At 44.3% G+C, this 26,229-nt stretch overlaps 2 protein-coding genes across 2 annotated transcripts; one reads left to right on the forward strand and one right to left on the reverse strand.

Moving 5' to 3' along the window:
- The first annotated feature begins 524 nt into the window (after positions 1-524).
- Positions 525-20,506, forward strand: tmem132a (transmembrane protein 132A). The gene is made up of 11 exons (XM_031836692.1): positions 525-529; positions 579-585; positions 688-897; positions 1,137-1,681; positions 2,043-2,195; positions 2,484-2,679; positions 2,970-3,113; positions 10,937-11,139; positions 12,686-12,905; positions 14,438-14,629; positions 14,941-20,506. Exons 1-11 carry the CDS (start codon positions 525-527, stop codon positions 16,147-16,149), a joined length of 3,084 nt encoding a protein of 1,027 aa, XP_031692552.1. The 3' UTR covers positions 16,150-20,506.
- On the reverse strand, positions 18,065-25,747 carry LOC109901154 (DNA repair protein complementing XP-A cells homolog). The gene is made up of 5 exons (XM_020497199.2): positions 25,242-25,747; positions 24,580-24,685; positions 22,423-22,588; positions 21,185-21,302; positions 18,065-20,421 (listed from the first exon to the last, which is right to left on the reverse strand). The coding sequence occupies exons 1-5, from the start codon at positions 25,546-25,548 to the stop codon at positions 20,267-20,269; spliced, it is 852 nt and encodes a 283-aa protein (XP_020352788.1). The 5' UTR covers positions 25,549-25,747; the 3' UTR covers positions 18,065-20,266.
- Between the last annotated feature and the right edge of the window lie 482 nt (positions 25,748-26,229).

Genomic DNA, 26,229 nt, shown 5'->3' on the forward strand with positions numbered 1-26,229 from the left:
TGAAGGTACTCGCGCTCTATTCGCTCCTAGCAGTCGGTGAGTGAGGTTATTTTTCTTCCAAAAATATATTGCATTGATATATGTTTTTTTATGAGTGTATACATACCAAAAATGTAGTTCCTTTTTCATGTGTTTAAAATAACTGATATTTGTGATTTACAATTGATGTGAAATTGATGTGAAATATACCAGAGAGAAGCGATACAAACATATCAATATTTCCCTCTCCTTTTCTGTCGATCTCTTTCTCTCATCCACCAGTACACACATCCCATGCCCAGCCTCCCCTCCCTCTCTCCCTCCCGGCCAAAATCGTTGTCCCCCCTCCCTGGCACTCTCTGCCCCTGTTGCAGGCTGATCTGGGCTCACTGTTCTCCAACTCCAGCCCCTTCGCCTTCTCCCAGTCCCTGCTCATGGTGCCTCCGGCTGGGACAGCCTCCAAAGCGGGGGTCCGGGCTTCATTCGGGCCTTACTCTGTCAGCCAGGTAAATCAATTGGGATTGTGCTCATTGACAGTCAGCAGAATGCTGTAGATCTCTGCTTATACATTTTGAGAATTAGTTCCAAAGATTTTGTAGTATTCCTGTGTCCTAAGAAGTAGCAGGATAATATGTAACGCAGAGATCTTCCTCTAACCCTCTCTCTAACAGTGTAACCTGCTCTCGCTCTCCTTCTCTCACTCCTCAGCTGGTCTCTGGGCCCATCCTCCCCCTCTCCCCTCCTCTGTCTGCGTCTCTCCTCTCTAAACACGTGGAGCGAGAGAGGGATGAAGGAGGAAAGGAGAGGTACAGGGTGCGGGTATTGTTCCATGTACGAGGGGACACCAGCAGGGGGAGCTGTATCACCCTCCACGCCTTCAAAGAGACCGAGGAGCAGAAGGCTTCGTGTGTCACACAGGTGTGTGCGTGTGTCCGGGCACACACTATATTCAGCCACCATCACCTGTGACCATTCAAAAGACTGAGACCGGACAAAATGTTTTCTTTGGAACTCTAGCGGGACTCTGAATGATGGATGTGTCGTGTTGTGTGTTTGTTACACTGGCCAACACACTGAAATGTTGTGTTCTATATAAAGTATGACACCAAACGCTCACCAATCCCTCTCTTCATCCATTTCTCCTCTCTCCTTCCCAGCCTCCATTGGGTCTGTGTGTGGTGACCCTGGCCCTACCTAAGGACTGGTTTGAGGTGGACCAGACCAGCCAGCCCTACCTCGGCCCCAACCAGCGTGCCAGACACACACACCGACACCGCAGCCGTAATCGGGGACGACGGCACGAGGGTGTTGTTGTCGGTGGAGCTGGTGGCATCCCCTTCCCAGGCGCCCTCAGATACAGCCCCACCCACACTGGAGACCACATCCAGTTGTACTACTCATTGTTCGGCACAGCGTCCAACATCAAACTAGCACCCCCTAGGTGTGTGGAAGACAAATTACCACAGTCTCAGAGACAGTTGATTTATATAGGAGCTGTGACTCTGAGGGAGTACAATAAGAGGAAAGAGGCCAACAGGACGAAAGAGGAAATAGACTGTTGCAATGGACAGGAAGAGGAGGAGCTACGGTTGGATTCCAACGTGCTGATTCGCTATCGCAGGGGACCGGTCCGCACAGGACAGCCAATAGGGATTTCTGTGAACCTGAGGGCCAATTTCAGTGCAGAGTTTGTTGTTATCCGGTAAGTATTTTGTTACGTGATGCTCTGTGACGCAAGTGATAATCCAGCAATACAGTATGTAGTACATGTACATTGGGGCGGGCAGATCTCCTAGTGGTTAGAGAGGAGAGCCGGAGGGTTTCCACTTCGAATCCTGGGTCCGACGGGACAAATCTGTCAGGAAGTGAGCTGGCAACCGGAGGGTTGGTATCAAATCCTAGATGCCAGTCTGCCACTGTGCCCACGTAACACACCACAACAACAGCTCCCCGGGCGCCTAGTGTGTCACCCCCCCCCCCCCTCCATTTTAGCCATTTTCCAGACGCCCTTATTCAGAGTGACAAACAGTAAGTCACTGTATATCTGTATGTATCTATTCCAGACTGAAGGTGAAGAAAGGCCTTTTGTCTCTGGTTGCCCAGCGCTCTCTGAACTCTGACCTCTGGGTTGTGAACCTGGAGAAAACGCAGGGCTCCAAACATGACGTCATCTCCATCATCTGCCACAAACTGGCGGGACACATGGACAGTGACAGGTATTACTTTATCATACATATTACTGTACAATATTACCTCAGAGAAGGAACATATTCAATTGAACCGGTTTGTGACTTGACACATTATCAAAATGGCATGCATGTGATACCACATATGTGAGAGAATATTACTCTATTGAATATTCCAACACGTGATTTATTTCCATCAAATGGCTTTTTTCCTATCCTCCCCACTCTTCTCCCTACTCTCGCTCTCTCTCCTCCCCACTCCTCCCCCCTTTCCCTCCGCTTTCTCCCGCCGCCGTCCTCCCGCCTCCTCTCCCTCAGTCCCGCTGCTCTGCAGCAGGCTGCCTGTCTGTCAGTGGACGGCTTGCGCAGGAGTTTCGGGGTTGCCATGACTGTGTCGGCCAGCTGGTGGGTGGAGTACTCAGGCCGTAATAACCCTCCGACACCACGCGGCGGAGTAGTGAGCAGCTTCTCCTTCACTGACAGAGAGATAGCGGGCATCTCTCCCATAACTGAGGTAGGTAAGAACATTATTAAATCAGGGCCAGTTTCCCCTGGGGACACAGAATCGTCCATTGAACATGCCTCTTAGTCAGGAAAAATAACCGTGCATCTTAGTCCAGAACTCTTAGGAAGGGAAATTGGCCCACGGTAGTAGAATAATGGATCATGCGATAGACACAATACATCTCCATACATCTACGGTCCCTTAGTGTTTCGGTGAAACTGTTTCTGCCTTTAAAAAGCTGTGTGTGTTTATTTCCGAAATAAGGCCAATAAACTGAACTTGTTGTCATCAACACACAGAGTGGCATGATCATCAACACGGCCATCTTGACCAGCGAGCCCGTGTCACTTCCTGTCATTGTGCTGGCAGTGGGGCATGATGGGAAGGTGTCTGATATCACCGCGGCGGTGAAGTGTCAGTCGTCCAACGATGATATCATCAAGGTAACCAGACACGACTGTACATACTGTATACGCACACACACACACACACACACACACACACACACACACACACACACACACACACACACACACACACACACACACACACACACACACACACACACACACACTCACACACACACACACTCACACACAAAAGATGGCACAACAGTGGAAAGCAGCTGTTTTAGGGGTTCCTGAACAATTCTGCTATTTTGTGAGTTTTTTTTATGCTGATATTAACCGCCATTATTTCCTATGACAAAAAACAGCTTCTGGGCAATAGAACAGCAATCACTAACCTCGATTTGAATGACAATTTCTACTTCCGCCAGTTGGCACCTCTGGACGTCGGTACCTCTGGACCAAGCCATAATCCCTGGGACTCAAAAGAGGAAGATAGAGGCAAACAAGAGAGGCAAACGAGCCGGCATCCTGATGAGACTGTGTTGGCGAGCAGATAAACCGCCTCTACCCTCTGTTCTATTGGCAAATGTAAAATCACTGGAGAACCAACTGGATTAGCTCCGTTTGAGACTATCCTATCAACAGGACCTGAACGACTGTAATAAGATGGGTGTATTTTCTTGTTAACAACAGTGCGCAATCTCTAATGTTAAGGAAACCGCAAGTTTTTGCTCGCCTGAGTTAGAATACCTCATGATAAGCTGCAGACCATACTTTTTTACCAGTGGTGTAAAGTACTTAAGTAAAAATACTTGAAAGTACTACTTAAGTAGTTATTTTTGACAACTTTTACTTTTACTTCATTACATTCCGGATAGTCAAAAGTACTCGTCACATTTTAAATGTTTAGCAGGACAGGAAAATATTCTAATTCACACACTTATCAAGAGAACATCCCTGGTCACCCCTACTGCCTCTGATCTGGTGGACTCACTAAACACATACTTCGTTTGTAAATTATGTCTGAGTGTTGGAGCGTGCCCCTGGCTATCCACTAATGTAAAAAATATATGCTTTTACTTTTGATACTTGAGTAAATGTCTAAAAGTATTTGGTAAAAAAAAAACTGAAGTATCAAAAGTAAATGTAATTGCTCAAATATACTTAAGTAGGATTTTACTGGAGGACATCCTCTTTTCATTTTCTATTAAGGTATCTTGACTTTTACTCAAGTATGACAAGTAGGTACTTTTTCCACCACTGCTATTTACCAAGAGAGTTCACATCTATGTTTTTCCCTAGCTGTTTATCTACCACCACAAACCGATGCTGTCACTAAGTTCGTACTCAACGAGCTGTATAGGGCCATAATCAAACAACAAAATGCACAGCCAGAGGCGGGGCATACGAGATGCTGGTGATTTGAATACACGGAAACTAAAATCTGTTATACCTCATTTTTACAGGCATGTCACTGTGCAACTAGAGGCGGCAAAACTCTTGTTCACCTTTACTCCTCACGCAGAAACGCATACAAGGCTCTCCCTTGCCCCCCCCCCCCCCCCCCCCCCCCTTTGGCAAATCTGACCATGACACTATGATCCTGATTCCTGTTTACAAGCAAAAACTCAAAGAGGAAGTACCAGTGACACCTCATTACGGAAGTGGGACATTGACGCGGATGCTAAGCTACAGGACTGTTTTGCTAGCAGAGACTGGAATATGTTTTGGGATTCATTTGATAACATTGAGGAGTTTACAACATCAGTCACCGGCTTCATTAACAAGTGCATCGACGAATCGACGACATCATCCCCACAGTATCCATATGTACATATCCCAACCAGAAGCCATAGATTACAGGCAATATCTGCTCTGAGATTAAAAAACTAGAGCTGCCGCTTTCAAGGAGCGGGACATTAATCCGGGCATTTATAAAAAATCCTGCTATGATCTCCAACGAGCCATCAAACAGGCAAAGCGTCAATATAGGACTAAGATTGAATCCTACTACCCCGGCCCTGGCGGTTGTTGTATGTGGCAGGGCTTGCAAACTATCACAGAAAACCCTGCAGAAAACCCTGCTGCGAGCTGCCCAGTGACGCAAGCCTACCGTACAAGCTAAATGCCTTCTATGCTCGCTTTCGAGACAAGCAACACTGAACCATGCAACACTGAAAGGCTGGTCATGGCTCACATCACCACCATCATCTCTGATACCCTGGACCCACTCCAACTCACATACCACCCCAACAGATCCACAGATGACACAATCTCTTTTGCACTCCACACTGCCCTTTCCCACCTGGATAAGAGGAACACCTATGTGAGAATGCTGCCCATCTACATCGACGGGGCTGTAGTGGAGCGGGTCAAGAGCTTCAAGTTCCTCGGTGTCCACATCATTAAGGAATTAACATGTTCCACGCACGTCAACACAGTCATGAAGAAGGCACGACAACGCCTCTTCACCCTCAGGAGGCTGAAAAGATTTGTCACGGGGCCTCAGGTCCTCTAAAAGTTATATAGCCGCACCATTGAGAGTATATTGACTGGTTGCATCAGCATTTTATAAGGCAACTGCTTGGTATCCGACTGCAAAGCTCTACAGAGGGTAATGCATACAGCCCAGTACATCACTGGAGCCGAGCTTCCTGCCACCCAGAACCTCTATACCAGGCGGTGTCAAAGGAAGGCCCCAGAAATTGTCAAAGACTCCAGCCACCCAAGTCATAGACTGTTCTCTCTGCTACTGCACGGCAGGCGGTACCGATGAACCAAGTAGGGAACCAACAGGACTCTTTACAGCTTCTACCCCAACCAAAAAGACTGCTAAATAGTTAACCAAATAGCAACCCGGACTATCTGCATTGACCCCACTTTTGCACTACCTCTTTTGACTCATCACATATGTGGCTGCTAATGTTTATTATCTATCCTTTTGCCTAGTCACTTTACCCCTATCTACATGTACATATCTACCTCAATTACGACTGGGCACTGGTACCCTGTGTATTTAGCCAAGTTATCTTTACTCATTAGCTGTGTTCCACATACTAACTGTGTTCCCCATACCCATACTAACATACTGTATACTACATACATAATGAGTATATACTACATAGTGTAACGACCCTGAGTTTCTGCCGCACGAGCATGCTTTTGCGGCAGTCGATAGCTCGCTGGACTTCGGGCTGGAACGAGACCTGCTCCCTGCTTGTTTCATTACAATACTATTAGTTCGTGTTCGTATACTGTAAACGAACAGTATGCTTTCAGTTGAGCGTACTAGCTCTTCTCATGTCTACCGGAAGTTGATGCTGTTGCTATGCAACCCTGCAGTGCCTAGCTCCACTCCTATTCCCCAGGCGCTCTCTTTTGACGACTTCTGTAACCGTAATAGCCTTGGTTTCATGCATGTTAACATTAGAAGCCTCCTCCCTAAGTTTGTTCTATTCACTGCTTTAGCACACTCTGCCAACCCGGATGTTCTAGTTGTGTCTGAATCCTGGCTTAGGAAGACCACCAAAAATTCAGAAATTTTAATTCCAAACTACAACATTTTCAGACAAGATACAACTGCCAAAGGGGGCGGTGTTGCAATCTACTGCAAAGATAGCCTGCAGAGTTCTGTCCTACTATCCAGGTCTGTACCCAAACAATTTGAACTTCTACTTTTAAAAATCCACCTCTCTAAAAACAAGTCTCTCACCGTTGCCGCCTGCTATAGACCACCCTCTGCCCCCAGCTGTGCTCTGGACACCATATGTGAACTGATTGCCCCCCATCTATCTTCAGAGTTCGTGCTGCTAGGCGACCTAAACTGGAACATGCTTAACACCCCAGCCATCCTAAAATCTAAACTTGATGCCCTCAATCTCACACAAATTATCAATGAACCTACCAGGTACCTCCCCAAAGCCTTAAACACGGGCACCCTCATAGATATCATCCTAACCAACTTGCCCTCTAAATACACCTCTGCTGTCTTCAACCAAGATCTCAGCGATCACTGCCTCATTGCCTGCATCCGTAATGGGTCAGCGGTCAAACGACCTCCACTCATCACTGTAAAACGCTCCCTGAAACACTTCTGCGAGCAGGCCTTTCTAATCGACCTGGCTGGGGTATCCTGGAAGGATATTGATCTCATCCCGTCAGTAGAGGATGCCTGGATATTTCTTTTAAATGCCTTCCTAACCATCTTAAATAAACATGCCCCATTCAAGAAATTTAGAACCAGGAACAGATATAGCCCTTGGTTCTCCCCAGACCTGACTGCCCTTAACCAACACAAAAACATCCTATGGCGTTCTGCATTAGCATCGAACAGCCCCCGTGATATGCAGCTGTTCAGGGAAGCTAGAAACCATTATACACAGGCAGTTAGAAAAGCCAAGGCTAGCTTTTTCAAGCAGAAATTTGCTTCATGCAACACTAACTCAAAAAAGTTCTGGGACACTGTAAAGTCCATGGAGAATAAGAACACCTCCTCCCAGCTGCCCACTGCACTGAAGATAGGAAACACAGTCACCACTGATAAATCCACCATAATTGAGAATTTCAATAAGCATTTTTCTACGGCTGGCCATGCTTTCCACCTGGCTACTCCTACCCCGGACAACTGCACTGCACCCCCAACAGCAACTCGCCCAAGCCTTCCCCATTTCTCCTTCTCCCAAATCCATTCAGCTGATGTTCTGAAAGAGCTGCAAAATCTGGACCCCTACAAATCAGCCGGGCTAGACAATCTGGACCCTTTCTTTCTAAAATTATCTGCAGAAATTGTTGCCACCCCTATTACTAGCCTGTTCAACCTCTCTTTCGTGTCGTCTGAGATTCCCAAAGATTGGAAAGCAGCTGCGGTCATCCCCCTCTTCAAAGGGGGGGATACTCTTGACCCAAACTGCTACAGACCTATATCTATCCTACCGTGCCTTTCTAAGGTCTTCGGAAGCCAAGTCAACAAACAGATTACCGACCATTTCGAATCTCACCATACCTTCTCTGCTATGCAATCTGGTTTCAGAGCTGGTCATGGGTGCACCTCAGCCACGCTCAAGGTCCTAAACGATATCTTAACCGCCATCGATAAGAAACATTACTGTGCAGCCGTATTCATTGATCTGGCCAAGGCTTTCGACTCTGTCAATCACCACATCCTCATCGGCAGACTCGACAGCCTTGGTTTCTCAAATGATTGCCTCGCCTGGTTCACCAACTACTTCTCTGATAGAGTTCAGTGTGTCAAATCGGAGGGTCTGCTGTCCGGACCTCTGGCAGTCTCTATGGGGGTGCCACAGGGTTCAATTCTTGGACCGACTCTCTTCTCTGTATACATCAATGAGGTCGCTCTTGCTGCTGGTGAGTCTCTGATCCACCTCTACGCAGACGACACCGTTCTGTATACTTCCGGCCCTTCTTTGGACACTGTGTTAACAACCCTCCAGGCAAGCTTCAATGCCATACAACTCTCCTTCCGTGGCCTCCAATTGCTCTTAAATACAAGTAAAACTAAATGCATGCTCTTCAACCGATCGCTACCTGCACCTACCCGCCTGTCCAACATCACTACTCTGGACGGCTCTGACTTAGAATACGTGGACAACTACAAATACTTAGGTGTCTGGTTAGACTGTAAACTCTCCTTCCAGACCCATATCAAACATCTCCAATCCAAAGTTAAATCTAGAATTGGCTTCCTATTTCGCAACAAAGCATCCTTCACTCATGCTGCCAAACATACCCTTGTAAAACTGACCATCCTACCAATCCTCGACTTTGGCGATGTCATTTACAAAATAGCCTCCAATACCCTACTCAACAAATTGGATGCAGTCTATCACAGTGCAATCCGTTTTGTCACCAAAGCCCCATATACTACCCACCATTGCGACCTGTACGCTCTCGTTGGCTGGCCCTCGCTTCATACTCGTCGCCAAACCCACTGGCTCCATGTCATCTACAAGACCCTGCTAGGCAAAGTCCCCCCTTATCTCAGCTCGCTGGTCAACATAGCATCTCCCACCTGTGGCACACGCTCCAGCAGGTATATCTCTCTAGTCACCCCCAGAACCAATTCTTTCTTTGGCCGCCTCTCCTTCCAGTTCTCTGCTGCCAATGACTGGAACGAACTACAAAAATCTCTGAAACTGGAAACACTTATCTCCCTCCCTAGCTTTAAGCACCAACTGTCAGAGCAGCTCACAGATTACTGCACCTGTACATAGCCCACCTATAATTTAGCCCAAACAACTACCTCTTTCCCAACTGTATTTAATTTTATTTATTTATTTATTTTGCTCCTTTGCACCCCATTATTTTTATTTCTATTTTGCACATTCTTCCATTGCAAAACTACCATTCCAGTGTTTTACTTGCCATATTGTATTTACTTTGCCACCATGGCCTTTTTGCCTTTACCTCCCTTCCCACCTCATTTGCTCACATTGTATATAGACTTGTTTATACTGTATTATTGACTGTATGTCTGTTTTACTCCATGTGTAACTCTGTGTCGTTGTATCTGTCGAACTGTTTTGCTTTATCTTGGCCAGGTCGCAATTGTAAATGAGAACTTGTTCTCAACTTGCCTACCTGGTTAAATAAAGGTAAAATAAAAATAAAATAAAAACCTCTTGCTAGCTTGTTAGCACAACAAATGACTAGTTAGACATTTTACGACTTTGGGTGTGATCTTAAATTCAAACCGGAATGTCAGAATGCACTCTTAAATTCGACGCGTAATCAGATTGTCCGTTTGTAAATTCAGAGCGTGTCGCTCTCGGAGCGTTCAGAGCGCACACTGGACGTTCAGGATGAGGAGTAGGGTTGATTTGAGCGTTCTGACCTTACAGCGGCTGTCAAGCACCCAAGCTAACGTTGGCTGGCTTGCTAGCTGTTTTCAGACACAAATGAGTCCACTCTGGCCATTTTACTCGCCCTAGCAGAGCTGGTTATCCAGAGCGTTGGTGGCTGTAACTGTGCTGCTGGCAACAATTTAATTACGCTTTTTTGCCGCCATTTACTGACACCGGCCATATTCAACTAGTGTTGAGCGTTGGTAAATTCAATATTCTGCGCTCTGGTACACTCGATATCTGTTATCGGAGTAACGTTAGATAGCCAGAACACATTTACGAAAGCACCCGAATGTCCATTAAGAACGCACAACGACTATACCATTTAGCTAAACTAAGAATTACGGGAATAATCAAGTAAAAAAACAATGGGTAGTGAGGTAGATAGCCTATAGTTAATATACTGGCAATTTTGAAGTATACGTAGCCAACTAACGTTAGCGTATTATTACAGCAGTCTGTCCCTATGTGGTTCGTAAGGACAGCGTAGGTTAAAAAAAATTGTCAGTCAATTTAACGTGTAAGGTAACTTATTTGAAAAGAAATTACTTTATTACATTTTCTTAACATTTGTCATAATTAATCAAAACAAGGAATTTGAATCCGCTCTCGTTATACTTTGACTGCAAATTTTCTGCCATTTTCTTAAAATCTGGAAACCACATCCACTTCCTGAAGAATTGCATTATGAGGCCTAAAGTACGGAAATCTATACTTCATATTTTGGCAAATTTAGTACAACATCCAGGAACGTTTGGCATAATAACTATATCCAGACTATGAACAGTAAGCATACGATATTCTCAATACACGTCACAAATAGAACGGTTGGTATGATTATTTCAAACAGTTGTGTATTGTATGCTTGTGTATTTATTCCTCTTGTTATTACTTTTGTATTTTTCTCTGCATTGTTGGGAAGGGCCCGTACGTAAGCGTTTTACTGTTGTTTTACTAAGCATGTGACAAATAAAATGTTATTTGTTTGGATTGATTTGACACACAAGCACACACAATCCTCCACTCCCTTTATCACCCTCTGATTTGATTCAACAGGTGTCAAGCGATTGCTCAACCCTCTTCGTCGACGGAAGTGAATCAGGGGTGGGCAGCACCTGCGTAGGGGTGGAGTTTCTCCTGGGCACGCTCAGTGGTTCCCTATGTCTGTCCGTGTGGGCTCCTGTCGTCCCGCTGCGCGTCTCACTGTCCGATAACGAGCTGAGCGCCATCGATGGCTGGAACCACTACACGGAGAACGGGTGAGTCCCTGTGCGTGCGTGCGTGCGTCGAGAGAAAGATGAAGACGCACTGAGCAGGAATGACATGAAGCAGGATTAGACATGGCCATTTCATTAACATCAAGATTCCTAAAGCAGTTGATAGAATGATGGGGAATGGAACAGTTAGAACTTCCATTTTTATGTGTTTTTATTGAACCTTTATTTATCTAGGCAAGTCAATTAAAAAACAATTATTTTTTTTACAATGATGGCCTGGCAATCTGTTCCCAGTTCACCTCCTGGTCTCCTTTTAGCATAATCTCCTTTCCTATTCCATCTTTATCTGTCTCAAGACAGAGCAGGAGTTTGAAACACCGAACCAGGAATGCCCAGTGGTGGAAAAAGTACTCAATTTTCATACTTGAGTAAAAGTAGAGATACCTTAATAGAAAATGACAAGGGTAAAAGTCTAAAAGTATTTGCTTTTAAATATACTTAAGTATCAAACTAAATGTAATTGCTAAAATATATCAAAAGTGAAAGCACAAATAATAAAGAATTCCTTATATTAAGTAAACCAGACAGCACAATTGTATTTTTTTATTTACACATAGCCAGGGTCACACCAACACTCAGACATCATTTAAAAACAACGCATTTGTGTTTTGTGAGTCCGCCAGGTCAGAGGCAGTAGGGATGACCAGGTATGTTCTCTTGATAAGTGTGCGAATTGGACCATTTTCTGTCCTGCTAAGCATTCGAAATGTAACAAGTACTTTTGCGTGTCAGGGAAAATGTATGGAGTAAAAAGTACAGCGTTTTCTTTAGGAATGTAGTGAAATAAAAGTAGTCCAAAATATAAATAGTAAAGTACAGATACCCCAAAAAACGACAAGTAGTACTTTAAAGTATTTTTACTTAAGTACTTTACATCACTGGGAATGTCTGGTAGAACATGTATAGGGCTGTGTCCCACTTGGCACGCTATTCCCTATATAGTGCACTACTTTTGACCAGAGCCATATTGACCCTTGTCAAAAGTAGTGCACTATATAGGGATTAAGGTGCGATTTGACACAAACGCAAGGTCTACTGCCAAAAAGCGTCATTCAAACATACAGGCAAACAGCTGGTAGAAGAGACTACTAATTCCCTAACCCAGTGCCTTAAAATAGTCTCTCTGCATTATCCAGCTCTTATTCCTAGATGGCACATACTCAAAAACTCAAACACAAACATTATGACTTGGCGTCAATTCCATTTAAATTCCAGTCAATTCAGAAAGTACACCAAAATTCCAATTCCAATTATCTTTGATGATTTTCATGAGGAAAAATGGGAATTTGAATTGGAGTTTGTTTTACTTTTTGAATTGACTGGAATTTAAATGGAATTTACCCCAACCTTGAACATATTTAAGCTTATGTCTCCATTTCTGGTTTTGCCCAGCTTCTATGCCACATTCAGATGTGTATAAAATCTCTCTCCTCATCCATCCATCCTTCTCTCTCTACCCCCCACCCCCTCTCTCATACCCCCATCTCATACCTCTTTTCCTCCCTCCCTTTCTTTCCCTGCTCCCCAGCTGTTCTCCAGTGTATCAGAGGTCCACGGTTCAGGTTCTGACCCAGTTCAGTGCTCAGGGGGGCCAGGGGCAGCTGACCTACCTGCTGGGCTCCTCTGATTGGTTTGTGGATGCCACAGAGTTGGTCCGTAATTGGCTGAGGGTAGAGAATCCACGCGTGGCGGTCCTCGACAAGCAGAGCAATCTGATTGGTCTACACCCGGGGAAAACTTCAGTTCGTGTGAGTACCATAAACTCAGCAAAAAAAGAAACGTCCTCTCACTGTCAACTTTGTTTTTTGTTTTGTTTTACCCCCTAACTTCGTGGTATCCAACTGTTAGTAGTTACTATCTTGTCTCATCGTTACAACTCCCGTACGGGCTCGGGAGAGACGAAGGTCGAAAGCCATGCGGCCCTAGCCCTCACCCTCCGATCCAACAAGTCCCAGACGTGCTCAATGGGATTGAGATCCGGGCTCTTCGCTGGACATGGCAGAACACTAACATTCCTGTCTAGCATGAAATCACTCACAGAACAAGCAGTATGGCTGTGGCATTGTCATGCTGGAGAATCATGTCAGGATGAGCCTGCAGGAAGGGTACCACATGAGGGAGGAGGATGTCTTCCCTGTAACGCACAGCGTTGAGATTGCCTGCAATGACAACAAGCTCAGTCCGATGATGCTGTGACACACCGCCCCAGACCATGACGGACCCAAATCTCCAAATAGATCCCGCTCCAGAGTACAGGCCTCGGTGGAACGCTCATTCCTTCGAAGATAAACGCAAATCCGACCATCACCCCTGGTGAGACAAAACCGTGACTCGTCAGTAAAGAGCACTTTTTGCCAGTCCTGTCTGGTCCAGCGACAGTGGGTTTGTGCCCATAGGCGACGTTGTTGCCGGTGATGTCTGGTGAGGACCTGCCTTTACAACAAGCCTACAAGCCCTCAGTCCAACCTCTCTCAGCCTATTGCGGACAGCCTGAGCACTGATGGAGGGATTGTGCGTTCCTGGTGTAACTCCGGCAGTTGTTGTTGCCATCCTCTACCTGTCCGGCAGGTTTGATGTTCGGATGTACTGATCCTGTGCAGGTGTTGTTACACGTGGTCTGCCACTGCGAGGACGATCAGCTGTCCGTCCTGTCTCCTTGTAGCGCTGTCTTAGGTGTCTCACAGTACGGACATTGCAATTTATTGCCCTGGCCACATCTGCAGTCCTCATGCCTCCTTGCAGCATGCCTAAGGCACGTTCACGCATATAAGCAGGGACTCTGGGCATCTTTCTTTTGGTGTTTTTCAGAGTCACTAGAAAGGCCTCTTTAGTGTCCTAAGTTTTCATAACTGTGACCTTAATTGCCTACCGTCTGTAAGCTGTCAGTGTCTTAACGACCGTTCCACAGGTGCATATTCATTAATTGTTTATGGTTCATTGAACAAGCATGGGAAACAGTGTTTAAACCCTTTACAATGAAGATCTTTGAAGTTATTTGGATTTTTACAAATTATCTTTGAAAGACAGGGTCCTGAAAAAGGGACGTTTCTTTTTTTGCTGAGTTTATAATACGAACAAGTAATATGATGTTGTATTTTGAATAGCATGGTGAATTTTAGTTGAGGGATAGTCATTACCAAAGTTGAGATCTGACCAAATGGGAGTAGATCACATGAGACTAGGAGTAAGATTTCCAATATATTTATTACCTATGGAAAGTAAACTTGAACAAGATACAAACAGCAAATACCTTTATTGACACCCCTCTCTTGTCTCTCAGGTCATATCAAGCCAATGGGACGGTGTGCTGGGTAGCTGTGATGTCACTGTGACCTCTGAACCCGTGAACCCTGGTGACCTCTCAGTGCAGGTTGTGGGAGGACTCGGTATGTCAATCAAAGCAAGCCCTGCCCACCCTGCTGTTGTCACAGCAACAGTGACCGCATACAACATTCTCTACAACCATGGGCAGGTGAGTTCTGTGTTTTTCTTGACCCACTAACTTCACTAAAACGTTTTAGTTTTACATAACAGTAACTTCAGTGGGACGTTTTTTATATTCAGTGGTAGGACATTTGTGCTTCAGGATAGCATGACACTGAACATTTCTCTTTCTCTCTCTCACCCTCTCGCTCTGCTTCTCTCTCTCTCTCTCCCTCCCCGATCCTTCTCTCTCCCTTGCCCTTCTCTCTCCCCTCTTGCTGCTTCTCTCTCGCTCTCTCTCTCCCTCCCCCTTCTCTCTCTCCATTGTCCTTCTATCTCCCCCCTCTCTCTCTCCACCAGGAAGCGTCCATCAGTGTCTGGCTCCAGTTCAGCGATGATAGCGCCACTTTGCTCTCCGCCTTCAGCCGTGGTACCTTCACCCTGCGCGTCTCCTCATTGGCAGAGACCGTGGTCGCCGTGACGCCCGGCCCGTCTTTGCGCGTCGTAGCCCAGGGCGAAGGGGGCGGGCCTTTACTGAAAGCAGAACTCTTGGTCACCACCTGCAAGCCAATGGCGAACTCCGTCGACGGGGACCTGGCCAATCCGAAGGAAGGAAGCGGGACCAGGAGGCTGGCTAAAGGATCTGGTTGGATCAGGGTGAACCTGGACTCTGACCTTCGTCCAATGGGGAGCGAGGAGGCGAACTTGGACCTGCTCAACATTTCGGACATGTTGATGGAGTCAGCTGACAGGGATGTTCAGTACAGCAACTTCCCGGACAATAACATCATCATAGGGAACGTCACTGCCGTCAGCGGCGACGACTACTACGACAAGGCCGGCGATGGGATGATCGCCAGGAACGACCTGGAGAGAGCGGTGTTGACCCCGAATCACGAAGAGAGCGCGGTGTACTTCTCTCCCGGGGTGGAGCGAGAGAGGGAGGAGAAACTGGAGGATAAAGAGATGGAGGTGGGTTTCGGGGCAGTTCTCTCCCTCCTCTGCCTCGCCGCACTCCTCTTCCTGGTGAATTGTCTGCCCTGCGCTTTGAGGGAGAGGAGGAAGAGGAAGGACATGAATGAGGAGGGGGTGGAGGGAGTGGTGGAGGATGAGTGGGAGGAAGGAGAAGAGGAGGCGAAGGAGGAGGACGAGGCAAAGGAGGTTGCAGAAAAGAACGAGAAAATAACATCATACCCCAGGGTAATATCACTTCATGAGACTACTACAGAAGAGAACGAGAAAATAACATCATACCCCAGGGTAATATCACTTCATGAGACTACTACAGAAGAGAACGAGAAAATAACATCATACCCCAGGGTAATATCACTTCATGAGACTACTACAGAAGAGAACGAGAAAATAACATCATACCCCAGGGTAATATCACTTCATGAGACTACTACAGAAGAGAACGAGAAAATAACATCATACCCCAGGGTAATATCACTTCATGAGACTACTACAGAAGAGAACGAGAAAATAACATCATACCCCAGGGTAATATCACTTCATGAGACTACTGCAGACGAGAACGAGGGGCAGTCAGATCAAAGCATGGACCATTAAGGCTGCATCCGAATAGGCACCCTAATCCCTTTTAAGAGCCCTGGTCAAAAGTAGTGTACTATGTAGGGAATACGGTGCCCTTTTATTCAGGAGAGAAAGGTTGTTGATAAAAATCAACATTCTTAGGACAATTGACTATATATTCCTGTCACTGTGTCACCAACAATGTTTCTTCATGTCTTACAAGGTCGTCTTCGTATAGGCTAGTCTTTTTCTCAGTTGTTTCTTTCTGAATGTTTGTCTATCACACATATACACTAACTATCCATCAAATATGTGTGCAGAAACGATGCACGTACACGACTGTACATATCTGTCATATTTCTTCTATTGGTATTATTTCACATTCATCCATGTACAATTTGCCGTCATATCTTTTCGATTTAGGACTCAATGCAATCCGTATCCGCTGAAGTTTAAAGGCAATGTTCCCACGTTCGCAGAGACTGAATTCACTCACGGTAAACGCTGAACTTCTGTGATATGGATTGAATCAAGCCCTTAGGCCTATTGACGGAATAGTATAGGGGTTGAACATTTCTGGTAATTTTCCTATAAATCCCTGCCGGGATGACTCCAAGTTGGACGATTCCCACATGGTTATTCCCTCTTGATTCCAGAGATTCTCCAACTGGGATTTTTGTAAGAACTGTGAATTTAGGGCAAGTTACCGTCATTTGCAACCCTAGTCCTGCACATTCTAGTCTTCTGGTTGATCTAATCAACCAAGCGGAAAACCCACTTGTAAATAGACATGATAGAATTACTCATGTGAAACATGTTATTCTCCTGCTTGGCAAAGGTTGTCAATGAATTTTAAATGATTTCCTAACAATTTCAATATTTATTTTTGCATTTGATTTAGTGATAATTAGGAATAAGTTTGATTACTTGATCAACTTTTTATAGTTTTTTTTATCTGGTCTAATTTATCAGTCAATATGTCCAGAGTTTGTGTTTGTATACTGATGTGATTGTGCTTAGAGATATTTTGTCTGATCTGACCAGACCTCCAGCTCTGTGTCTGTAGGAGAGCGGTCTGGCCCATATGGCTGGCCAAGAGCTGTCATGTATCCAGCTACCTCCAATTGATGCTGAATGACACAGAGCACTCGGTTTCCTGGCAGTCTTCTCCAGCTAGTCCGACCCCATGCCTGTTGTCTGCCTCAAGCTTCAGTCTCCAGGTGTTTCTTGGACTATGGTCCTGACCAGTAGAGGTCACAAACAGTGCTATTTCCCACTCCCATGTTGCCAGCTAGTGTGAATTAAGGAGTGGCTCAAATGTAAGGCTTTCACCTCATATGCGTGGAGTTGTAGGTTGGATCCCAGGTAGAGCCTGTGGTTGTGTTGACACTCATGATTGATGGACTGTGACAACTAATGAGGGTTTCATATTTGAGGTTCCCCTTCCTGTGAACACCAGGGGTGATGGGGGGGGGGGACTTCTGGAAAGAGTAGAAACTTAGACACTTTTTTATTTGTGTGTTTTTTAAATACTACTTTTTCCTTGGTGCTGTCCCTTCATAACTGCTGCTGGGGACTGTTCTGGAACCACAGGATTTAACCGCCCCCGCTTATTGCCTGCTTTCAGCCGACGCACCAATTCCCAATCTCTGTTTTGTTTTAGTACCCCCCTCCCCACTTTCCTCAGGCGGCCAGCGCCCCCACTCTGAACCCACTCCATGCCGGCATCCTATCAGTGTTGGGAAAAGTACTAAATTGTCACACTTGAGTAAAAGTAAAGATACCTTAATAGAAAATGACTCAAGTAAAAGGCACCCAGTAAATTACTACTTGAGTAAAAGTCTAAAAGTATTTGGTTTTTAAATATTCTTAAGTGCCAAAACTATCAATGAGATCAAATTCCTTATTAAATGTTGTGGAAATTCAACACAGGGACACTTCTAAGTCAATATTAAATAAATCACTCTTTAATTGTCAGCAAGCTGGAGAGGTCACAGTCAAACTTATATGCACTTTAAAATCTAATTAGTAACTGATCCAAGCACAGGCAGGGACCAAGCATTATTTATGACAAAAATATGAACATTTTCAAGGCTGTCCCTCCAGACTATACATTTCCTTCACATAAGCAAACCAGATGGCATACACTTGTATTAATGGCTAGCCAGAGGCACACTCCAACACTCATACGCCATTTACAAATAAAGCATTTGTGTTTAGTGAGTCCGCCAGATCAGAGGCAGTAGGGATGACCAGGGATGTTCTCTAGATAAGTGTGTGAATTGGACCATTTTCCTGTCCTGCTAAGCATTCAAAATGTAAAGAGTACTTTTGGGTGTCAGGGAAAATGTAGAGTAAAAAAGTACATCATTTTCTTTAGGAATGTAAATAGTAAAAGTACAGATACTCAACAAACAAAAGACACAAGTATTTTGACTTAAGTACTTTACACCGCTGCATACTACCTCATTAGTTGCTTGGTGGGAGGCACCAGAAGGACCCTTTAAGCCACTCCAGAGCTCTAATATCAAGTGTTTGACCCTATTCAGACTTGCCAGTCTTAACTTTGCATGAGTGAGGCTTTGAAACCCCATTGTCAGTTTGGAACATGTATCATATTTTTGTTGGGTGTATTCATTTATCTAGGTGTATTTCACTAGTGTTTAAGATGGGAATGCAGTAGTTGAAACCTCACATTCCTGTAGCCACTAAAGAAATAGGACGGTCAATTTGCCATGGGTTTGATGTGACTGACTGCTCGGGGATTGAGTTCGCCACACCAGTCTGGCAAAAGCTCATGTCATAACAGTACGTGATCAATATCATAGATCAGAGTTATATTTTTTCTTAGAAAACTCACTGGAAATGTTGGGAGCTTGCAGATTGTGATTCTGGACAGGACATCTCTTTGAAACAATTCAGTACAAGTCTATAGCCTGTACCCACATGTTAGGTAGGCTGTATGCCTACAGTAGCCTTTAGGCCAGGATCCCCCAACTGGTGCCCTAAACTATTGCCCCTGCATGGTTTTATTTGGCTCCCCAAGTTTTCTGGGCAAAAAGAGATTTTCATTTTGGAAATCTGTTCCCAAGTATTCCCACCCATAATAGAGATGTGATCGTATACAAAATGTAAGCAATGTTGGAAATGATTATGTTTTAGGCTTCTTGCGGTCAATTTGCAGTCTAGGAATGGTATGGAATTTTTTTTCTTCCCGCGGCTGAATGTAGTTGATGATCATGCTTTAGACCCCCGACCCCCCTTAATAAAAAGTCAACCATGAAGCACTGCATTTATTGATATAGTGATATAGTACGACATGCTGAGTCACATCCAATAACTACTGTGAAGCAGCTTTCATTTGCAAAGAAGGACGATACGTGTTACATTAACTAGATTGTTGGACAAAATAATACAATGGTGGCGTCATTTTGTACCTTGTCAGTTGCTCCCTTTAGATTAGTGATGTCTGGACTATGGAGTCGTTCACTCATTAGATGAACTACGTGCAGGTGGTTGTGACCGGAGGTTGCTTCAGAAATAATTGCCCACAAAATATTCCAAGTATGAGCACGGAGTTGAGCAGGCGACCAAAATCTAACAACGCAGATCATAAAACGACCCCATTAATTACAGCGCGATTCTGCAACAGAAAGCAAAGACAGTTGACTACAATTTTCAATTAATTTTATGCAAATGAAATCAATTTCTTGATTCTGGATTAATACAATAATTGTCCATCTTAACCAAGAGCCCATTTGTTTTACAGATCTAAAACAAGTCAAGTACAGATGCAAAAGTGATCACATTATGGAAAAAATATATTTATTTTGCACATGCAGATCCTTCTACACATTACATTACAAAATGGAAGTTAACATGCTAGACAGTTGATAATATAACATAACAGCCATGACCAGACTGAGCAGGACCACATTTCTCTGTAAAACAAAAAAAATGTGTTGATGTATTTATGCCCTCTTGTGGATTCTTTGTGTAAGACACGTGCTGAGATGATTTCAGGTAGGCCTCCGTGCGTCTTGAAGTATCGGTCATTTGAATCTCAGTTGACATGTCAGGTGTATCACCAGTGGTCCACAAAAAAAAAACTCAAGGCTGTGAGCCTCCGGGATACGGTTTAAAGGACACTAGGCTACATCTTCTCATAGGTCAGTTCGTGTCCACAGGTGTTACAGACCTTCCTGTAGAGATCCTCCTCTTCATCCACTATCTCCTCAGGGCCGTACTCGTGCTGGTGAGCGCTGGTGTCCTTTGTCCACACGCTGCTCCTCACTGCACGGCGGAGCTCTGGTCACGACAGAGAAAAGAACAATCCAATAAATGATCAATAACAGGTGTGTAGGAATGATTCAATAAAGACAAGAAAAATCTTTGCCAGTATCACTTGTGTTTTTGTGTTCACAGCCTTCTGATACATAAGCGCAATAAACCCCGCCCCAAAAAATGGCAAGCACAATGGCTTTTTCGTTTTAAGTCAACAATGAAGAAATAAAACAATAACCTGCGTTCTATAATCCACTGGAGGTGCTAGTGTTTTATCTATGTTATTGTATCTCCCAGAGTTTTGTAATGACAAAAGGTGACTAATGGGCAAATTTAAGATCACTAAAGTTCATATTCAGTTTGGAGGGATTCATACAATGTTTAGCATGTAAATATATTTTCTATTTCCAGAGTTCTATTGGTGACACTCACGGTGCAGGTTGATGGTCACTAGACTCGATACTGAACGTTATGGATTATTCTCATATGTTGATGGTGGTTGACGCCAGACTGGATGTACAAGGACCGAGGACACACTGATTATTCACTGTTGTATTGTATTGATGATGTTCTGTGAACTCTGATTCTGTAGCAGGTGACAGTCACTGCCTTTTCGTTTAGACTCACAAGTCTCTCGGGTTGGTGTTTCCAGAACATTTGGCGCTGTCTGATTAGGATATAAAGGACCTGTCTCCAAGAGGCTGGTGTTTCCAGAACATTTGGTGCTGTCTGATTAGGATATAAAGGACCTGTCTCTGAGTGAGGATCAGAAAACAGTGTCACTGACCTTTAACCTTTTTGTTGAAGCGCTTCTGCTTCTGCACCTCCCTGTTCTCCTCTCTGGCCTCCTTGGCCTCCTCCAGGGCCTCCTCAGAGCCCCAGACCTCTAAGGAGCGCTTCTCCACCTGGAAACACAGCACAACATCATGTTTACTGATCTAACCTAAATACGACTGGGTCACGCAACGTAAAACGTTTTGAAAAGTTTGAGAAACAGACGCCTCACAAGTCCTCAACTGGCAGCTTCATTAAATAGTACCCGCAGAACATCAGTCTCAACGTCGACAGTGAAGAGGCGACTCCGGGACACTGGCCTTCTAGGCTGTTTCTCAAACTAGACACTAATGTACTTGTCCTCTTGCTCAGTTGTGCACCAGGGCCTCCCACTCATCTTTATTTTCTGGTTAGAGTCAGTTTGTGCTGTTCTGTGAGAGGAGTAGTACACAGCGTGGTACGAGATCTTCAGTTTCTTGGCAATTTCTTGCGTGGAATTGCCTTCATTTCTCAGAATAAGAATCGACTGATGAGTTTCAGAATAAAATTTTGAGCCTGTAATCGAACCCACAAATAAATGCTGATGCTCCAGATACTCAACTAGTCTAAAGAAGGCCAGTTTTATTGCTTCTTTAAATCAGAACAACAGTTTTCAGCTGTGCTAACATAATTGCAAAAGGGTTTTCTAATGATCAATTAGCCTTTTAAAATGATACACTTTAGCTAACACAACATGCCATTGGAACATAGGAGTGATGTTTGCTGATAATGGGCCTCTGTAGATATTCCATTAAAAAAATGTTTAAAGTCTGCCGTCTCCAGCTACAATAGTCATTTACAACATTAACAATGTCTACACTGTATTTCTGATCAATTTGATGTTATTTTAATAGACAAAAAAATGTACAAAATATTTTCTTTCAAAAACAAAGACATTTCTAAGTGACCCCAAACTTTTAAACGGTAGTGTATTTACCATTAAATTTGCATTCATCATTAAGAAATGCATGCAACATTTGGAAACTGAACACAGTTCTTATAGACAAGTCCAGGTAGAGGTAAACAAACAATAGTAGGGGAAAACTGGTACAGTGGCAGTCAGTTGAGGACAAGGTGAGGGAAAGCTAGCCTGGCATTCAAACTGATTGAAACAATACTGGTCAGAGCAGAGTGTTCAGTCTGGTTTTACCAGGCTGAGGGAAAGCAGCCGGTTAGAACCAGTGACGGTTGGTATCGGTTAGCTCGTCCTACCTGCAGCTTGAGGTAGAGTTTCATGTCTCCCCAGTGAGGGTTGTGTGGGTTCTTCCTCAGGACAAACCTCAGCACTGGCTCCCTCTGGTCCAGGTCACAGTCCTTCAGTAGGTAGAGCTGCTTAGCCTCCGTACGGGATATCAGCTTGTGTTTCACCTCGTTGTCTCTGATGGGAAGGGGGAAGGGGGGGGGCATTAACAGAGGGAAGACAAGATAGAAAACCTCTTCAGATGCATTTTGGCATTCTCTTACTATTGAAGCACAATGCAATACAACGGAAGTTAAAGCACTGTATGTAATACTGCAGTGCAGGCAGTCTAGTGCTTAGAACGTTGGGCCAGTAACCGAAAGGTTGCGGGATCGAATCCCTGAGCTGACAAGGAAGAATTCTGTCGTTCTGCCCCTGAACAAGGCAGTTAACCCACTGTTCCCCGGTAGGCTGTCATTGTCAATAAGAATTTGTTCTTAACGGACTTGCCTAGTTAAATAATAAAACATGTTTTATAGTGAATGTGGTTATAGTAAACCTGTTATACTGATCAACTTGTCCTGCACATACAGTTCCAAAAGTTTAGACACACCTACTCATTCAAGGGTGTCTTTATTTTTACAATTTTCTACATTGTACAACAATAGCGAAGACATCAAAACTATGAAATAACACATATGGAATCATGTAGTAACCAAAAAAAAGTGTAAAACAAATAAAAAAATATTTATATTTGAGATTCTTCAAAGTAGCCACCCTTTGCCTTGATGACAGCTTTTCACACTCTTGGCATTCTCTCAACCAGCTTCATGAGGTAGTCACCTGGAATGGATTTCAATTAACAGGTGAGCCTTGTTAAAAGTACATTTGTGGAATTTCTTTCCTTCTTAATGCATTTGAGCCAATCAGTTGTGTTGTGACAAGGCAGGGGTGGTATACAAAAGATAGTTCTATTTGGTAAAAGACCAAGTCCATATTATGGCAAGAACAGCCCAAATAAGCAAAGAGTCCATCATTACTTTAAGGCATGAAATTCAGTCAATACGAAACATTTCAAGAATTTTGAACGTTTCTTCAAGTGCAGTCGCAAAACCCATCAAGCACTATGATGAAACTGGCTCTCATGAGGACCGCCACAGGAAAGGAAGACCCAGAGTTGCCTCTGCTGCAGTGGATAAGTTCATTAGAGTTTGCTTCACAAAGTTCAAGTAACACACATCTCAACATCAACTGTTCAGAGAAGACTGCGTGAATCAGGCCTTCATGGTCGAATTGATGCAAAGAAACCACTACTAAAGGACACCAATAAGAAGAGACTTGTTTGGGCCAAAAAACACGAGCAATGGACAATAGACCGGTGGAAATCTGTCCTTTGGTATGATGAGTCCAAATTAGAGATTTTTAGTTCCAACCGCTGTGTCCTTGTGAGACGCAGAGTAGGTGAACGGATGATCCACGCATGTGTGATTCCCACTGTGAAGCATGGAGGTGTGATGGTGCTTTGCTGGTGACACTATCAGTGATATATTTAGAATTCAAGGCACACTTAACCAGCATGGCTACCACAGCATTGTGCAGTAATGCACCGTCCTATCTGGTTTGCGCTTAGTGGGACTATCATTTGGTTTTCAACAGGACAATGACCCAACCCCCCCTTTAGGCTGTGTAAGGGCTTTTTGACCAAGAAGGAGAGTGATGTGGTGCTGCATCAGATGATCTGGCCTCCACAACCACCCGACCTCAACCCAATTGAGATGGTTTGGGATGAGTTGGACAGCAAGGTGAAGGAAAAGCAGCCAAACAAGTGCTCAGCGTATGTAGGAACTTCTTCAAGACTGTTGGAAAAGCATTCCTCGTGAAGCTGGTTGAGAGAATGCTAAGTGTGCAAAGCTGCCATCAAGGCAAAGGGGGGCTACTTTGAAGAACCTCAAATATATTTTCATTTGTTTAACTTTTTTGGTTATTACATAATTCCATGTGTTATTGCATAGTTTATGTCTTCACTAAACCCTTGAATGAGTAGGTATGTCCAAACTTTTGACTGGTACTGTATGTGAACATTATTATGAGAAGCACACTGTACAATAATAATAAATATATATATATATATATATATATATATATATAGTTATTTGTGTTTGTTGTCATTGACACAAGAAGACTTTTACCTGCAGTTGTCACAGACTGCCAAATCGAAGCCGTTGCTAAGGTAGGAATCCATAAACGGCTTGTCACAGTCATCACACAGCAGATAGTCTGCCTCCATCACCGGGGCTAGGAAGACAGTCGGAGAGAGCAGAAGAACTCAACACTAGCCTGAATGCCAGTTAGTTTTCAAGAGCGCAGACACTGCTTGTGGAATTGTGATGCCAAGCAGACTGGCACCCAGGCTCAACAATACACTACTACTACACTTAAATTATTACATTTGAGTCATTTTGGCGCACACACACGTATCCAGAATCACAATCAATGCAGAGAGAGTGCTATAGGAAGAGAGGTCAGCCAAGGTGTCTTGTCAGTAAAACAAGTATCTACTAGTCATTCAGATAGTAGTTTGTTGGTTGTCACTGTGCCATAAATAATGTATTATGGACATCATTTACAATAGGGGGCGTCTGTAATACCCGATTGAAAGAAACTGACTCCACTCAGCAACTGGCATGTGGTATTACATGAATCCACAAAGGGGCGCACATGAACAAACAATGCATCTTCCTTTGTTACACCAGACACACAGGAGGAGATAAGATTACGTCTGAAGTTTACATCATGCAACAAATATGAATAGTTCCCCCTGCCATATTTGATTAACTATAAATGCACATACCTGGTTGATGCACCACTTCCTTTGTCCTTTGTTCCTCCTGTCCCTCCTCTTCTTCATCAATGAAGAAACCTCCTCCAGAGTCGACTATCTTAGCGACTTTAGCCGAGGTTCCACCCCCTTCTCCTGCCGATGGTCTGCTGGCCAGTCGGGCTTGCCTCAGCATCAGAGCCCGCTGTCTGTTTCGTTCGATCTTGGCTCTCATTGCGGGGGTCAGATCGCAGTTATTGGCTTTGGACTCCGAAGGAGAGGAAGCATTATCCTTCACCGGCGTGGGAGGCTCCAACAGATCCATCGCAAAAAAAAGCATGCACTAACTAACTTAGCTGTAGGCTAAACTCTCTAAACTCTTGTTTACCAGCAAGACAGCTGGCAGAGCTCTAAGAGGGGTACAATTGTTTGTGTTTCTAGGTTTAACCCGTGGACACATCGGTGTGTTCGAGTTACCGGCGGCTGCCATTTGTCGGTCGCACAACCAACTTCCGGGTTGTTATAATGTCAAAATAAAAGTGCTGTTATGAAACGGATGCAGCTTCTCTATGCGACCGCGAGGTGTCGCCGGAGAGCGGACATATATCATCCCCATCCAGCACTAATAGTATTCACAGCTTTATCCTGTTCCTTCTTGTCCATGTCCTTCATTGCTGGTCCATATCCTGAAAGACCCAGTGGCAATGTGACATATCTGATGTAATTGGCTTGCTGTAGCAATATCTCTGCTTGGTAAAGAGCTAAACATATGGCTCTGACTCTACCTGCAGTGGCTGTTGTCTTGTTCATTATAAATGTTCATTCTCTGTTTTAATATCACTTGTATGATATTCTACCATGACCCACCCTGTTCTCTTTCCTTCCAAAGAATCAGGTAGTCCACACAACATAGGGTCATTCTCACAGTAACCAAAGTAGGGGTCACGACCCCACTGGGGGAACAGCAGTGGGGAGGCCCAAAAAAAACAATACATATATTGATTTTTTAAAGGAACAAAAC

Source organism: Oncorhynchus kisutch, linkage group LG12 (genome assembly GCF_002021735.2).
Source record: "Oncorhynchus kisutch isolate 150728-3 linkage group LG12, Okis_V2, whole genome shotgun sequence".
Classification (NCBI taxonomy): Eukaryota; Metazoa; Chordata; class Actinopteri; order Salmoniformes; family Salmonidae; genus Oncorhynchus; species Oncorhynchus kisutch.